Source organism: Accipiter gentilis, chromosome 11, assembly GCF_929443795.1.
Source record: "Accipiter gentilis chromosome 11, bAccGen1.1, whole genome shotgun sequence".
NCBI lineage: Eukaryota > Metazoa > Chordata > Aves > Accipitriformes > Accipitridae > Astur > Astur gentilis.
Genome location: NC_064890.1, coordinates 10,022,946 through 10,041,223, shown reverse-complemented (window position 1 = coordinate 10,041,223; position 18,278 = coordinate 10,022,946). Strand labels below are relative to the sequence as shown.

At 37.1% G+C, this 18,278-nt stretch overlaps 1 protein-coding gene across 3 annotated transcripts in view; it reads right to left on the bottom strand.

The window, feature by feature from the left end:
* Positions 1-18,278, bottom strand: part of SEMA3A (semaphorin 3A) — a 341,628-nt gene that overhangs the window by 118,196 nt on the left and 205,154 nt on the right. For all 3 annotated transcript variants that reach the window (XM_049814320.1, XM_049814321.1, XM_049814322.1), the window contains exons 3-4: positions 3,239-3,396; positions 425-487 (exon numbers count right to left, since the gene is read on the bottom strand). In XM_049814320.1, coding sequence (XP_049670277.1) covers positions 425-487; positions 3,239-3,396 — 221 coding nt within the window. The remainder of the gene's footprint in view (positions 1-424; positions 488-3,238; positions 3,397-18,278) is intronic.

The window sequence follows — 18,278 nt, the reverse complement described above, 5'->3', positions numbered from 1 at the left end:
GATGCCACAAAGAGAGAACACTTCTCGGAACTCACTGTAGGACTGGGACCTGGAGCAGAGCAAAAATAGGTCAAAATAATATGTACCCTGAGATCACAAGACAAGTATACAAGGGTTAATATTTCTCATTCTGATGTCTCTCCTCCCTTCTCTTTCTTTTTTTTTTTTTTTGTTTTGTTTTGTTTTTAAATAAATTCTATTTAATTTGCATGTATTCCATTTATAAATTTAAACCCTTGGTCATGAAGATGAGATTTCATTATTTTGAATAAGAAGGCTGAGATAACTCAAGACTGAAGTTATGATCAGATGTGTGACCTTAGAGAGGAGGAAAAATACTTTAAGAATTAACACAATAAGACATAATAAAATATTCACAATGTTTTATAAAAGAAAAAGAAATGCTAAAAAGATTTGTACTTACCAGAATATCTTTTCCAGCCCACTTGCACTCATCCCTTCGGGAATGAGATACAGGCCAAACAATCTAAAGACAGAGAACAAAAATCACGTTGTGTTATTTCATGCTTCAATAATCACAAATTGCAGACCAAATGCTACAGAGTCTTTTTACCCAGTTTCTCTTTTCCCCATTCTTTTCCTTATTTCCTTTTCTTCCATAAAATTTGACGACAAAGAAATGAAATGATAGGAGCAAAATAGAGAGAATAGGAATCACAGTAAAAACAATATTGAATATAGTCTGTATCGTGAATCTTAGCAGTGAGTCTTGTATGCTAACCATAAGAGGGCTGACTCTCCATTAAGTGAGTGTTCTTTCACTGTTTTAAATCTGATGTAACGGAATGGAGACTGAGAGCAAAAAAAATTGCAGATACTTACTAACAATAAATCGGATCTATGTGAAATGTGATCTCAAGTTAGAGTTACAGCATCAGAAATTAGGTGTTTGCCTCTTCAGTGTATCTACTAGTTCATTCTTTTACTAAGTTTAGTTAATTAAATAATAAAAAGGAAGCCATGGTATTTGAAAAATATCACACCATCAAAATAGAAATGTTTATGCTGTTCCTATAGAGCTACCCTAACACAAGTAAACCTAAACCTAGGTTTACTGTAGTGTTTGCTTAGCAGAAAATGGATCTCACCTCATACAGAGAAAATCCAGAGACACTCACAGTCAATTATTCATGTTTTTTTGAAAAGCTTTTAGGAATTACATATAGAATAAAACATGATCTTCCCATAAAATGCCAGGCTATTCATTTGGGAGCCTCAGATAATGCAATATGAATGGCCATAAGTCTGGACTACAGCCTTGGTGTTCAATATAGTTCATTAAATAAAGGAAAAGGCTAAGTATTCAAAAAGAAAAGAAAAAAACATGAATATGGATGACAGAAGAGGTTGAAGGAGATGTTATATATGACATTTGAAAATACACTTTGCAACCACATTTTTAAATTCAAAATTTTCTTAAAACTTAATGAAATCCAAACTGAAATCCAAACAGCAATCGAACATCTTAAGTCTATAAAATAAAGCTGAAAATTTTATGAGCACATTCTCTCTCAAAGGATTCCTGCTACTTCCTGTTTCTATTCTCAGCTTAAAATGTGCAGAGACATGTGAAAATTTGAATTTACTAGGTTGAAAAACATTAACCAAACTTCCGAGATCTCCCAAAAGGACCAGTTCAAATTCAGTTCAATTTTTGGGCAGAGTTTTCTCTATTATTCAAACCAGTATTCAAAGCCATAAAATGAATGCCTAGATGTTCTTTTTCCTTATTCTCACAGCACAATATTTTCCTCTAATTTGGTTTATAAGTTAGCTAAATTGAACTGCTTTTAGTAGACTGGAAAGTTTGGCTTTTTGAGTTGTGCTCCTTTGGAGTCCTATGTTGCTATCAGTATTTAGACAGAAACCTTAGTGCTTTTTTACATGGTGGAAGCAACAACTGGTGAAGTTTGATCTCAAGTGGAGCACTGGCTGCATTGTAAGTTTGATTGAAGTTTCTTCTGTGCCCCTCGCGTCTTTAATAAGCAGATCCCAAAATTCTTTAAGCCTTTTGTCTATTCTTAATTCTAAAGTCTAAATTGTAAATCTGTTCCTTAAGTCTGTTGCCAACGTTGCCGACAGCAATTTCTTATTTAATATATTAATATTTGTATGCAATTTCAAATAGTATTCTAAAGGTATCTGAATACATAAGTATGTAAGATACAATTCCTCCCATTCTACAGAGCTGTTTTCTGCAATGGAAACACCTTCTTTCCTTTAATTATTCCAGATGTTTTGCACATTAAGCTATCAATCCCTCAGAGAATTCAAATAAATAGCTAGTTTCCTTTATAGCTGCTCTAAAGAGAATAGAAAAGAAAATACCCAGTTTTCCTTTTATCCTTTTTCCTTAGAGAATACAAATGAATAGCCTGTCTTCCCTCTGAACAGAAAACACAAGGTATTTATTGCTATCATCTTAGGAAGCTAATAGTCAAACGGGCAAAAGGTCAGGAACACCAAGAAAAAAAAAAATCCCTGGGTACTGAAGCAATATATCTCTCATAAAAGAATACTCCCTGGATTTTAAAATGAGGCATCAAAATAATATAACATATCAAACTTCCATTTCACTGTTTACCTTCTTAGCATTTTGTCTTATTAAAATGTATGAAAAATGAAATTATTTATTTAGACCTCAACAAAAGAACATCACTGAACTGTTTGTCAGCTTCTAATTTGTCGCCAACTTTTACTGGAAAATTATACTCCCCAACAAGGATGGCAAGATTTTATGGACCTATTCCTCTTTTATTAATACTAAATCTGTTTTGGTTTGAAAGCAGCAGAAGCAGAGTGCCTACAAGTGCTGGGTTAAAGAAGAGAAATCAATACTTAGATTCCCAAACAGCTTCTTTTTATCTGCAAGCAAATGTAGAGTAATAAGGCCTTTTTGTGCAAACTGTTATAACAGTTGTTTGGGTTTTTTAGCAGTAAACATGAAAGTATGTCTTGTTTTGGAAATAGCTGGATTATCCACTTATTTACTTTCTCATAGTTTGAAAAAAAAGTATTGTAGATTATACAGTTATAGGTTATAGGCTTATTATAAATTTCTCGTCATAAAGTCAGCAGATGTTTTTGTTGTAATAGTATTCCTGACACCCAAACACTGACGACATAATTCATACAGTGCCCAACATAGTCTGAGTAATAACAATTCTGCAACATGAAAAGTATATATTTACATTGTACAAAACATGAATGAAAGTACCTTTTGATATTCCTTGATATTAACCAGGTTGAAAGAAAATATGTGATCCTTTGCTCCAACATACAGCCGACTGCGTTCTTCATCCAAGAGAAAAGTATGATAGCTGGAGCTATTAGCTAGTCCGTTGAAATTGATTATATTGTTGGATTCCAACATTTCTGTAAGATAAAGGTAATACCTTTGTTGTTAATATGTTTGATAAAATACAGATGCATATTTTGACTTGTACTGATTTCATTTTAGAAATGCATACTTATGGAGTAGAAACCAGTGAAAGTATTATGTACCTGGGCCCATGAATGTTTTTCTTTCAAGTACCGAAACCCAAACTGCTTGTGAGATTCAGCTCTATATAAACAAAGGTCAAAACACCAGTGAAATCAATTAAAAGCCTGTATGAGGTTTTAAGTAGTAAAATTCTATCCATGTAACTCATCAACTGTTAGACAAAGTTCAATTTTGCTCAATCAATGAGATTTACAAGGATAAACCTAAGGATGACCAGCTGATAAAAAACACATCTAAACACAAAATCTCCTACTTTCAGCATACAGAACTATTTCATACAGATCTGTAAGTTATAAGAAAGGCGATAAGAATGACTAGTTGACAAGATAAAATAACATGTACAATCTATTCTTACATGTAGTATTATCTTCCCAGCTTACTGACACAGGCAGTGTGTTGTTCCCTTCCTTGGAACTGTGTATTTATCCATCACAAAAAGAAAACTAGAGAAGGTAATTTTGCTTCTGTTTAAACTCAAGAATAATTTTCTAGTTCGCATGCTCCTCACAGAGCCATTGCACTTGCCAAGGACAGGATTTTTTTAAGTACAAGGATCTACAGAATCCTCTTAGCTGTTTACAAACAGTAACAAAGGCATACGCATTTTCCTGAAACCGCTTAAAAATATTTTTTCCATAAGATAATAGAGACCACATTAGTATAAACTTTCATGAAAACGCTCTTTCTTTATTCCTGTCTATCTACATTCATATAAGGACCAAAGCCAAACCATCTCTATCATTTCAAGTCACGTCTGCGCTAGTAAGTCATCGACAAGAAACTTTCCCTGTGATGACAAATCCTACGCGGTTCAAGTCCCAGCCTTGTGATGTGCGGAGGCAAACACGCAGTTTTAGGAGCAGCAGCAGTTCCATCGGCGCCAGTGCAGCTCCGCACACAGCACCCATGAGGACAGATGCGAAAGGGACTGAATACATCGGGATCCAGGGGCTGACGGGTAGAGGGCATGGCCAGACCCTCAGGCATCCGATGTCTGGGTTAGGTCTGCCGTATGTGCAAGGCAAGGACAAGGGTCGCTCCTCTCAAAACAGCTGCCGAATGCCTAGATGTCTAGGATATGCCTAACAGTGCAGCTACCTGCTATGACTTTCTGATTTTCAGTAAGAACGCTCCCATTTTCCACCATTCCTCCAATTGATGAGCGAGTGTGTAAGGTAGCATCCCCTATGCTGCTGATCAAGGTCAAACTGCTGTTTTAACAGAAGCTTCTGCTTAATTTTCTTTTTAAACTCGTTTTCCTTCTTTCCCCCCCGCCTTCTTTTATTTCAACCAGAACAAGTAAGATGTTAGGTGGGGCTTTTTTGGACCTACATAATAGTAGTACTTATTTTAAAGAATTTCAGCACCTGCAGCTTAGTAGTCCCGCAGATGTTAAACCTATTTTTCACATTCACTTATACCAGGTAGATTTTGAAGCAGGCTGATACTCTATAATGGCAAGAATTAGTAGGCAACATATTCAAGGAAGGTAAGGATAACACTAAGAGTTGCATGCCATTCAGGCTAGCTTTGCCCCAGTATTCTTTGCACTTATTTGGAAAAAATCTCACCAGCACCAAAAAGAGTTAATTTGCACAGCAGTGTAGCAAAGTGTCAGAGCATGCACTATATTTTGTTCCCTATTCTACGGGTTTTTTTCTGGCTACATATAACTATACATTTGTATTGTATTACAGAATACTTTTTAAAACTTGTACTGCTCAAGACTTAAGTTCTCATTTTTTTATTATTTTTTTTTAATGTAACAAGAAGAAATCAAATCACCCCAAGCAGTCTTGTCAAAATAATTCTTCTGGCTTCCTGCCAAGTTCTAGAATTTGACTGTATTGTCCTCCAGTTCACTTATTTGCATTTTGTTAGAGACTTTACTAATTCTCTTTACATTGTAATGACTGATTCAGATGTTGAATGTCGACTTGCTGAATAGTGAGTGATGCAGATGATTGATTGCTTAACTTGTCTTAGAACTCTCTTGGCTAGAAATGCTTTGCTGTCATCTGTATCTGATCATTTTTCTTATAATACAGCTGTCAAAAACCTTTGTAATTTTTTCATCTTTCTTGGTTTGAACTCCCATAGGTATGATTCTGCCCTTTGTGACTGCGGCATAAAGACAAGTGTCTGCTGAAGTCAATGTTACACAAATGTAAAACTGATGTAAATTGAAATAAGTCCAGTTAGGCACACAGCTACTTGGTTTAAAACAAGCCTGATGTGATTTTGCTAATGCTGAGTTCTAAATCTTCACATCCACCGATGGTGATTGATGTTTTCTTTTTTTTCTAATATTCATGACAAATGTTAGATCATAACATTGGAGTCTAAGGTTTATTACGGCCAAGAGTAAATTACATCATCATCTTCACTGTTCATGTGTCTCAACAGTAAAACTTAAAAGGACCAGGTGTAGCTGTGCAGGGAATTTTTTTTTTTTTTCTTTTAACTTTCTGTGACTCCTTAGAGTATGCAACAATGTTAAAGGTAACACTGTTTTGTTTTTGGGGTTTTTTTTTGTGAACAGGTAACTTAAAGTCAAATTAAAAGCTAAATACCGTTGCTTTCTCTAAGATTAGGACAGTTCTCCTGGGTTTTAATCCAGTATCTGTTGTGTTGTCCCATTATTGATTTTTGCAGGAGATGACCAGATTTCCAGGGTCTGTTGCCCAACAGATTAGGCCTAAGCATATTCCAAGCAGTGTATTTCAAATCGTGTGAAATCAGGTTCCTCCCTATCAGGAATCAGGTTGAGAATATAGGTTGAGGAGAAAAATGTCCTTTAGGTGCTGATGATTCTCATTCACTACTAATTTAGTTAGGATTGAGTTATATCACAACTAAGAGGTGAAAACCTAAATAATCTCTGCAGTTCCTCTGCTGATTATTCTAACTTACATGTATTCCTCCAGTGATGAATATGGCTTCATATGACATTCTGGAAAGGGCTGTTGAAGAGCAAAGCAATGACATTTGCACAATCAATACAAATTAAGTATTCCACTTCCTCAAATTCATTAGTTTCAAAGTGTTTACCACCCAGTGTCTTTTCAGTATCCAGCCAGTGACTGTTGCTGAGAGAATGACAGAAACACCAGTGACAGGGCACGCTCCCAGAAGGGCACTGACTTCCACCAATTCTGTTAAATGTTGATCAGTCATGCTGGCAAGGTACATGGCTGATCAGTGCTAAAATAAACCAAGATTTAGAGCAAAGATTGCACTGCAATGACAAGATGAAAATTATGAATTCCTTCAGTAAGTCAATTGAATTAATACTGTTGACTACGCATACCCTAATTCTTTTCCATTTTTTGTTGTTGTTGTTCTTATTAAAAGTTGGCATATCTATGACCTATGCAGACAGGTAATGGTTGCCTGTCCTTAAAGTAATTTTTTTACTTCCTCTATGCTTTGTCCAGTTACTTTTATTGCAAAGATGGCAATATTACTCCCATCAGCTGTTGCAGCCAAGTACCATTTCTTCAGTAATTGCTCAGAGACCATTTTCTTATTTCCTTTTGACACATCCTCAGCTGTAGTCACGCCTGTTGTTTTGAACAGGAATGAATGAACCCTATAAAACTAACCACTGCACATTATGACTGTAGTATTGTCTATAAAATCCTCTATGAGGTATATTTAGAGTGGGTGGTGATATTCTGAAGGTAATGAAGACTTCATTGCTTTTGTTATTGGTGCTTGCTTCCCACATTTATGAAGAATGTTGCAGGTGACCAAAACTAACGGTCTGAAATGCACCGTATCTTAAAAACCATCATATTATAATGAATTTTCACTTGCGACGATCGCTGAAACCAGCTGGAGGTTGAGTTTCTCAAGGTTTGTGGGCCAGATTCTTCTACTAACCACTTCACTTCAACTACCTTTAATTCAGTCCTGACTCGCTTGCTCCCTCTTCCTCTCCTTTCTCTGCCAGTGTCCAGGCTTGAAGTATTTGACCTTTTTCAATGTGCCTTTCTGTAGACTCTGCATGGTCTTTCCTCTATTAACTGATGTTTCTGTTGATCCAGCCTGACTTGTGTCAGAACATTCACTTGGCCAGACCAAGCTGGCAAATTTACAGAAGAAAACTAGTCTCTAACTCTTGCCTTCCTTTTAATACACGGTTATTTAATTTGCTAATGGAATCACAACTTAATAGTATGTATGTGCACAGAGGGCCAAATTCCTGCAATGAAATCCATGGAGATATGCATGCACAAGGAACGCAGATTTGGTTTATTTTTATGACACGCTTTTCATTAAAGAATAAGCCAGAAAACCACAGCTATAGCTAAGATGAATACAGTCAGGCAGATCCTGAGGTTTGCTTTATCCATGGTTGGTATTCCACTGTAAACCTTGTTATATGTCTCTGCTCCTTCAGTGGAGTTTGCCAAGAGGAGAACATTAACAAAAGAAAACCATCTTATTTTTCACTTATCTACTACCAGGCAAACTATCTTTTCAGTGAGAGGGAGTTTGTCTGTGTAACAAGTTAGAAAATTTGTGAGCTTTGGCCTGCATTCCTGTTATAAACTTCACAATAACATGCCGGCCAAGATTATTTTTGTTGATAAGGATCAAAGCGCCATGCCAATTTCTAGGAAAATCAGTTTCTAGAAAAATCCCGGTTTCCTCACTAGGATTTGGATCTGGCCCTGTCCTATTACTGGTGACTCTGCAGAGTGACTGGATTATACAGGCAGTTCTGCTCGTCATAACATGCTTGTGAATCAAATGAGTGGGTTGCAGGTTGCACAGAATTCTCAACCTTCATTCCTTTGCCAGCAACGATAAGATCTCGCTGCATATCGCCTAGCAGTAGATAAAAGATGAGTCAATGTGTATTATGCCATCAAACAGGGATTTTGCTGAATTGTGAGCAATGCCTCCCACAACTTCATGCTAGAACATTTCCTTCTTCTCTCGCCAGGCTTTTACTTTGGCTACAGAGTATCAGGTGGCCACATGTTTGCACATGCATTTGTTGCTTACACAGATGCATATTGTGTCTGTTCTGTATATCAGCATGTATATCTGTCTAAATAATCCTGGGTATACATTAGTCATTACTCTTTGAGTGATTATTTGCTGAATTCTAAGATACTAATTCTACCATGCATGGAACAAAGTGGCTATTTTAACTTCCAACTGCTCCTGTAGCTTGCCCATTTTATTTCTCTGAGTGTAGATGGTAAAGTCTGCCCCTGTCAAACAGTGAAGGAAAAGGCATGGACTGGCAGGAAATCAAGGCAGCTTCCTGCAAGGTGTTAGCCAGCCGAGCTTATTTGGCAAAACCAGGGATATAAGCAGGGAAAAAGGCACCGGATTTCTTGTGAGTCCATTCCCCATCTGAAAGAGACAACAGCTGCCATGCACACAGTGGGGTATGTCAGTGGGGTATTTCCATATATTATGAAAGTTGACAGGAATGAACTCAGATGGGTGCTGTGTCAGGTGTCAGAAATCAGGTGAGCTTGACCCCATCCCAAGTCTAATGCTTAGTAACATGGCCAACGTCCTGAAGAATAACTTCTCCCCCCCACCCCCCCAGATTTCATTACTTTATACCTCAACTACTTTCTTTCCTCTACACCTCAGACATCACTGGGACCTTAGGATCTAGCCCTTAGTGAGAAGAATGGTTCAGCAGCCCACTCTAAGGAAAAATAAGAATCTTGCTAACAGTCTATGGTATATTTGAAACTACTACAAAGTAATTAATTAAAACAAAGGCCAGCTAATTTATCTATTGTTTAATATTTCATCTGAGAAAAAAAGAAAAAAAAGAATTTAAAAAATAATTGCAAAAACCTTTGTTTTGTTACATCTTTAACTGGTCAGGCTATCAGTCTTTTAGTAAATCCAAAGTGTTCCAGTATTTCCAAACTATTTTTAACAATTAGCCTTTGATTTCATATTAGGAGCAGAAGAAAAAAAGACACAGAAAAATTATCAACCCTCCCCCCCAAAAAACTTATGATTTCACATAATTTTAGAATTACACTGCTTGGGAATATCAGAAAGTGATCAGTTTTATCTGAAATGAAAAAAATCCACAGGTTTATAAAGTGTATGAGGTCACATAGTGCAATAAGTTGTTTATCCATTTTTAGAAATGTAACATGAAAACTTTTGTAATCAGCACCTTTGTTTTTTTGCTACATTATGAGCCAGATAAACTTGAAACTACACAGCATTTGTTGTTGATGGCAATTCAGTGTTATTGTAATTTGAATGAGATAAATCACTGGGAGAAAAGGGAGGGTTATCTTATCAGTAATCAAAATACAGTTGGAACAGAGCCTCTCACAGCTGTTCAATCAGTCCTAGCTTTCATCCTCTTCATCTACCTTATCATAACAGTTGCCAATCACCTGGTTTCACCGAACTCTACTGGAAGGAGAAAAAAAAATGAACCTTTTTGTTTTTGCTGTAAACTCTTTGTTTCTGAGAGAACATGTAGTTCAGAAACGTAGTTCAGGAAACTATGTTTTCATTACAGTTTGTCAATTAGAAGTAGCTAGGACAAGATATACAGTTTTTAGTGCACTCATGATGTAAACCAAGCATTTTAAATGAAACACTCCTGCCTACCTTCCACTGCAGCAAAGAAAACTTGAGGGCCATGAGTATAGTTTGATTAAAACCAGATACTTGGAAGGAGGAATGTTGCACCAATGTTTTGTTTCAGTTGCACCGGCATAAGCATGGATTCCTTTGACTTCAGAATACTGATGCATATGTTTTTTATACTGTAAAACTGAGAGAAGATTTTAGCTCATTAATGTCAGTGCTATTTAGCTACATGACAGCCCTTAAAGTGTTTCTGATTTGAATAATTGAAGGGGTCACATGATATTTCAAAGACATAAAACATTTAGATTTTTAAAGCCAACCTGTTTTCCCTTTATTATTTGCATTATTTGTCCTTTTTTTCTCTGAAAGTGAATCCAGATTATCCCTATTGCTCAGCTGTTTTCTTATAAAACATGAGAAATATTAACCTCTGAGCTAAACAAAGACTTGTAAAGTTTGATTTCATGTATTTGTAAAATTATTGTAACATCCCATATTATGAATTTGACTTTGTGAGAAAGGTTATGGCACATATTTAACCGTGAACTCCACATGTATTTAAGTACAAAATTGTTACAAAATCACAGAGAATAAATGCTACCTATAGCATTTTGTGTGTGTGTGATGAATCGGGCAGAAATATATGATGGTGAAAAGAGATCAGGATCTGGTTTTACTAAGCAGTTATCTGTCTAAGAGAAAAATTATCTGGCTTAAGATTTGAGTAGGTAACATCTTTGCTACTTCCCATTTGTGCTGGTATAAGGAATGCTCAGGAGAACTAATGGAAGTGATGTGTTGTACCAATGAGCCCTCAGCTGTTAGGGACAACACCTATAACTCTCAAGGTTTTCCAAAATGTGGCAAAAAAATACAGCAAAATACTGAGCTAATGAGAGTGGTTTCTAAATATGCTAACTCAAATAGCAGAAACACTGCAGGCATATTAACTCAGCCCTCTACCTTGGGTAATATATGCTCGGTGAGCCTGGTTAGCTCAATGTGGCACTGTATGACTCTAAATTGCACTGTCTGAGCTAGCACAGGTAAACAGCCAACTAAATCCCATTCATTAAGTAACTCAGTTATCAGATCTAGTTAGCAGTTCATCAGTTCTCAACTATTTGTATGATACTGCTGGAAAGGTAGTCTTCGAGGAGCAGAACCGGTACTGGTTATCAAGAAAGGGAAATTGTGGGTAGTTGTCACTTCAAGGATTACCTTATCTATAAACAGTACCATCCTTGCCTCATTAAATATCGCATCACAAAGGCATGAACACCTTTTCAATGACTAACAGCACAGATAGTTGTTTTCCCAGGGCACAAATGTATTTCATTTGGCCAAGCAGGAACGAGGTAGGAAGACAGTCACGTCCTATCCTCTGCATGGCCTAGCCACACGTTGGGTCCAAGCATAGCATGGAACACAGTTTTTACTCACTGGCTGTTCCCCAAAAGAGCAAGATACAGACTTCCAATTCATCAACTTTTTCTCCCAGAACAAAATCAAAGCAGGAAAGGAACTGTTGCTCTCTAGACACACCTGCTTGCTCAAAATATTGACCATGCTGCAGTATAGACACACCTGAGCTAACTTGAAACTCGCTTATGTACTTGTAGTGTCTAACAACACTGGCTAAGAGGCCAGAAAAGATTAATTGATTTTGCTCCTCACTAACTGTGCCTCGATGAAGCTGCATGTTGAATGAGTACGGTGTTGCGTCAGGCTAAGCAGGCAAGCTACTTTGAAGTTAGCTCAGGGGATATGACTATACTTTGTCATAAACATGACAATGAAAGAAATTCAGATAGATACACTTAATGTGAAGACAAAATGTCAACTTGCTGTTTTTTGCACAAGTACAACCTGAGAAGTTTTAGGTTTATTTATTTATTTTTAAAGTCAGTTCCTTTTCCAAAGAACCATTATTTCTGGAAAAAAAAAAAAAAAACACCAAAAAAACCCCACCAAACTTCTCAGGTGAAAATAAAACTGTCTGGGTAATGTCAGAACCTGTCAAGATGTCTGGGGACTATTAACCAACAAACTACTTAAAATACCATGATGTTTTAGAAAATTCCTTTCTGAAAAGCTGGCCTAGTGAGGTCAGTTCATTTTTTTTCTCATTCATCTCTTAACAACACTGTCCTTTATTCTAAATTCCTAACAATTGAACCTGAAAGTCCAAAATCAAGTCAGTGTCTTTACAATTCACATACCATGGACAATTAGGAGTCAAAAGTAACAACACTGTCAATATGTGTATTGGAGTTGCAGTTGTAATAATAAAATCCTTCCTCCTGCAAGTGTATTCCTTTTTCAGGGGAACGAGTATTAAAGTATTTTCTAACTCTTAAAGAAATCTTGGTTTCAGGTATAAAACCAATGTACTTCAAAAACAAGTGAGCTCATTTAAAAGAATTAATAAATATGAGGTGCTAAGTTTGTTAGGCATATCAGGGGAAATTTTCAAAAAGCCCACTGGTTTTATTTTTAAGTGTGACTTTGGTATTTGACAACTGAGTTACCATTGACTCTTGGTGAGACTTATGGTGTAGGTCCATGAAGGATTTAGATGTCAAATTTGAGAGTGTGAGACTGAGGGTAACCTGCAGTGGTTCACCCATCAGTGAGTGAGGGTGTGAACGCTTTCACTGGCATAAGACGCTGCAAGAGTGAGTGTCTCTCTACAGCTTAAAATACTGTGATGCAGGGGAAAATCTAGCAGATGTAGATTTGGTCTGAAAATAAACAAGTCCTTCTTTGATTTTTTTAATATTTTTTTTTAAATTACTGAGCTGACAATATAAACCTGCACGAATTATTTACTAAGGTGAATTAGTTAATATGCACAGTAGGGTTAGGAAGCTTCGCTGGAAATTTAGTTGCATATGCAAAATTGTAAAATAGAATAAGTAGTACTTGAGTTTTCAGAACTTCAGGGGCAGATTTATGATGGAAAATGCATTTGACCTGCTACAGAAAAAGGTCTTTTTATGCTTGAAAACCATGTATGAAACTCTTGTGTCTATCTGTGTTACAACTCTTCAAAGTCCTGTGATTAATAAGATGCAGATAGACCTTGGGGTAGTTCTGCTTGTAGGTGGATCATTCTATTTTATATAGCAGCTGGTTTAGATGGACTGTGTCCAGGTTTTCTTATATGGGTACAAATCAGTGACCTCATATTTTCAATTTCAGACATAGCTATCAACACTCCTTCTGTTAAAATCTGGTTTTGTAGAGTGGGATCCACCCTTCACTTTGATCAGAAATCCAGCACTTTGAGGAATTGTCTTTTCACATTAATAGAACAGATGAGTAAAATTCATGCTTGGATTTACATCCTTCTCTTCCTATAGGTCTTGTTTCTTTTAATTCACAAGGGATGGTTTGGATGAATTTCAGCAAGGGGTGAAAGCACTGACTGCAGTTAAACAGTCTGTGTAACTCACACACAGATACACACAGCTCTGCTAATGCACTTTAATTGCAGCAAAATAAAGGAGGGATTTCTTCTAACCACAGACCTTCCTTGCACAGAATTCAGTGCCAGAATAGTGTAAGTGATGAGGCCCAATTTTCCTCTTAATTTACCCTAATGAAAATCAATGGAGTTCCACCACGGATAAAAGTATTTGATTGCTGTGGTTCTGCAATGTATGGAATATATTTAGTGTACATTAGATTAAATATTACTTCAAATTAGTTACCATTATTTATCAAATGTTTCCAGTTATACCTACAATCTGTTTAGGTTGGGTTCTGTACATCAGAAAGGAATTTCCAGTTCTCCCCCTTCCATCTAAATGTCATAAACATAATTAATAATCAAACAGCAGCAAAGCCCCCAATACCATTTTTCAACTCAGAGTGAATTTTCTCATGCTTAATGCTGCTCTATCAATCAAAGTTTTAAATTTCTTTCAGGTTACACAAACCAAACTACTTCTACTTTCAATGTTTTTGCAATTATTACACGCTTAAATGGGGAACAAGAAATTTCTAGTTAACGGCTAGATTCAAAATGGAAAATAAACCTTAAATACAATTTTTACACTAATGTTCTGGATTCTGGGCATACTCTAAAGGGGCTGGGAGGAGTGTGTTTCTACCTAAAATTGCATTACATGCAAGAAAACTTTGAATTGCAATTCTGACAGCACCAAGAAACGATAGTGTGAAGCGCTTTAACTAGTTTTAAAATCTCCCCCAAAATATCTTAATCCACTTCACACAACACACAGTTAAGTCGTGGAAATTCTTGACATGGGCTGTTGTAAATGGTAAAACTCTTTATCTTTTCAAGGGGCAAAGTGATAAGATCAAGCAAAACAAATCCTTAAAAGGCTATTAAATTTAGAGACACAGACTCTAGCTCACCAAGTTCCTGAAATTCAAATTGTAGGACACTTAGAGAATGTTCTGGGGAACTACCACTAGCTGATTGACCTAACCCTATTATCTTCTCCTACTATGAAGAATCCCTATTATGGAAACCCCACATTACGTGTTTGCTTCGGCTGTGGTTGGAGACAGCATATTTCCCTCCTAGTCACATGCAGCCATGACTTGAGTCTTGGGAAGAAAAGTGAAGATGCAAGACGTGAAATGTAATTCAGCCGCCACTCCCTTCTCACCTGGACCATGCTCTGTGGCTGCCCGTGAGGCCTCCCTGATCCGTCCTCCTCCCCACTCTGCCTCCCCTCCTCAAAGCCTTTGGGGCCGCCCCGGGTGAGTGGAAGTATTTGCAAACAGCATCGTGTCACGCCGATTGAATCCATCTTCTGCAACAGCATTTCAACCCCTAATTCCTTCTAAATACCTTTTGTTTTGAAGTAACTTGTCCATATTTTAAGTGAACTTGTTCATCTTTGAAGTGAGCACCAGAAAGACCCACCAGCGATTTCCAGTAGAGATGGAAGAGGGAAAGTGAGTGGATTACCAGCACTCAGGTAGCACCTGCTGTCTGGCTGGGCTTAAGGCGTAACACGATTCGGATGCAACTTTGTGGTGCTTGACCTCAGAGCACAAGTTCATTCGCTCAAAGACATGTCAGTGTAAATATAGTTGGATTTGTTTGAACACCAAATCACCTGGTGCATCAGGTTCTATTTAAAGCAGCCTCCGAAGGGGATTCAAAGCTAAGTGAAAGTAACTTTAGGGTGTTTTGACTCTAAGCGCGCTCGGCCAGTCCCACCTGAACCAGCTGATAGCAGGTTCCTGGTGGACGCTATCAGCTGAAATGGCCAAACTGCAGCACGTCCAGCCACATCTCCTCCTACCTTCTGCAGCAGAGGTCAGTAAGTGAGAGGTGAAGTGCAGACGAATTACAATTGCAAAAGTGAAAACACCGTTCCAAAAGTAACAAAAACAAACGATATTTTATTCAGTGTAATTAACTGCGAGGGGAGGTGGGGGAAACTGGTGTGACTGCCTACCATGCTAAAAATCCCAGCCAGATCTTTTTTTTATTCTTTTCCTCTCTCTTTGTACTAGCACAAAGGAGGACTAGTCCACACCACTGATCCTAGGTGTCTCCTCAATCTAAATAAATGGTAGTTTATTCATTGCTTCAACACAATAGCATCACTATCCTCAGTGTTAGTATCAGGAATAAAGTTCAGTGGAATTTTGCATCAGGGAACAGAAATAATGAAAGTTTTATGTTTCTGAGGCTCCTGTAGAATATCAATGAGAGTCAGTATATAATTTTTTGCTCAAGCCACAAGAACTGTACTTTTCTTACCAAGAAAGAGATCAGAGAACACATTGATATCATTTACTTCGAGTCCCTGTCAGAACAGAAGCCTTTACAGGATGACCTGTAGACTGAAGGTATTAATGAAATGGCCTAGGCAGAATGAAATGGAAAGCAGGGTTCACCTTCTTTTCTTTATTATGTAAAATGAGAATTGCCAAAACGTAATGATTTCTGCAAAATGTACTGCAAATTTTAATTTAGTTCATAGTTTCACACTCTACACTTCTTTGCACTTTGAGTGATTTAAAACAGGACTATTTTTCACCTGAATTCAGGAAACATTCTCCATTGGTACCAAATTACTACACCTGCACAATGAGTTTAATGAATTGCTTACGCAGGTTGTGTAGCCTCAGCGTAAGTTTGGTTTATGTAAATGACACATTAAAAATCAGAACGTTTGGGGGGGGAAAGGGCAGGGCACTTTCCACTTACCCTTCCAGACCCAATGATATTATTCATTCTCAGCAGCTCCACTGCTTACTCTGCTAATTTTGCCCCAAAAGAACGCTCCTTTGGGTGCAATATTCAAGTGTCTATGCATGTCAACTGCTGCACAGGCTTCCAAATGCCCACATTGATCCAAGATACCATGAATCACTGTTGACAGATGATGAACATTCACACAAAACCCCCGCTGAAAATTAAAGGAGAACTCACATTTTTCCTTGATGGTCACACACTAACACTTTGTGGTTAATGGTATACCCCAGAGATTTGCAAAAAAAAAAAAAATTAAAAATAATATTTTAAACTTGCAGTTGACCTGAAATCAAACAGGACGCTGATTCAGAGTTTCCAAATTAAAGCAACACTAGGTGGTTCCAAATAAGTTCTAGAGCCAGATTTCAGCTGATAGAAATTGGTATAACTCTTGCTCTACTGCTTTAATAAATCCAAATTAATTTACAGCAGATGTGGATATAACTTAAAAGTCTTAAAGTGAAGTGTATTAAGTGTATCTTTAAAACTCCTTATCATCTAGCAGGATTTTGATTAAATCTGGAATAAACTAACTTCACAATAAAATTTCTACATGTTTATAATGTTTGAAGACTAAGTAATACCCAAGAAAGACATTACAAAGCAGCATCATAACATTCTGTTGCAGAATACATTCATACTTCTAAAATAGCTGGGGAAATGACTCTTCGTCCTGATGATGAAAAGGTTTCCTACTGACACATGCATACTGGAAAATCTTCAAGAATGGATATCTCAAGTTCTTGAAATCAGTGAATCCTGAGCCTCCATGGAGCATTACCAGTCTGTGTACAACCAGTGCCCTACTTTTTCCAAAGTTAAATTTTTCCAAAGTTTTCAAAAGTTATTGTAATAATTTCTGTTTCCTGTACTGTCTAATCAATATCGGAGATAGATAAAGTATTTTGTTTTGGTTTATTTTTTCCTTAAACAACTATAATTCCAGCAGCAGCTGACATGGCTTCTAATACAATGTCAAACATTTGGGTTTACTTCTAGCTAGTCTAATTATGAAAGGCACAAGGGTAGATGTGTTTTCTTTTTGTAGCCACTAATACTAATTTGACCTACTGGGGAAACAATTTCAAAATGTCAACATTTGCATGCCTGAACCCTGCTATGAACTAAAAGGATTTGTGTGCAGAGGTCCTGCCTCAAGCTGTGACACACTACTTACCTCCTCAGAGGGAGTTAACACATTAATTTGAACAAATGAAATTAGAACAGCCAACTCTCCACGGCGGTCAGAGGAAAAGTACCCTGACCATAGTGGCTGACTGCAGTTTAAGTGGCATATTGTTTAATTAAACTGTAGTACGACAGCTGAATAAGGAGTGCATAAACACCCCACAAAAGAGGAGGTCTTCAAGCTTGGAGGTATATATGAATGTAGTACCCAGTTCCCTAAAAGGAAAGTTACTGTTGCCCTTTTTAGAAGTATAAGCTTTGAGATTTAAGACAATAATTTACACATTTGCTGTATATGCTGGTTTCTGCAGATGTATATTCCAGAAAGCACTCCTGAGATTCAGATGTTAACAAGTTTGAACAGAAATCTGGTAGAAAGGTCCGCAAGTTGGGGAAGCTTGCATCTGCTCCACTGCTTAGCTGAACCAGTTCATGACCCTTGAGACCTAATCCAAAGCCAAGCAAAGGCAGTGGGATTTTACTGATTGTGCTGAAAACTGAATCAAGCCAATGGATTAAGGGTATGGTTCCTACAGGACCTGTGTTTTCGGGAACTTCCTCCAAAACATTTACCCTTATAACCTCAGAAACATTTTTTAAAAAGTGTGCACTTTAAGCTAAAACACAGGGTCCCAATGGATGTCACTAGGTAACACTTTTATGCACAGTGCTCCAAATACATTTCTTATCTTGTGATTAAATGTTCAATTCAAC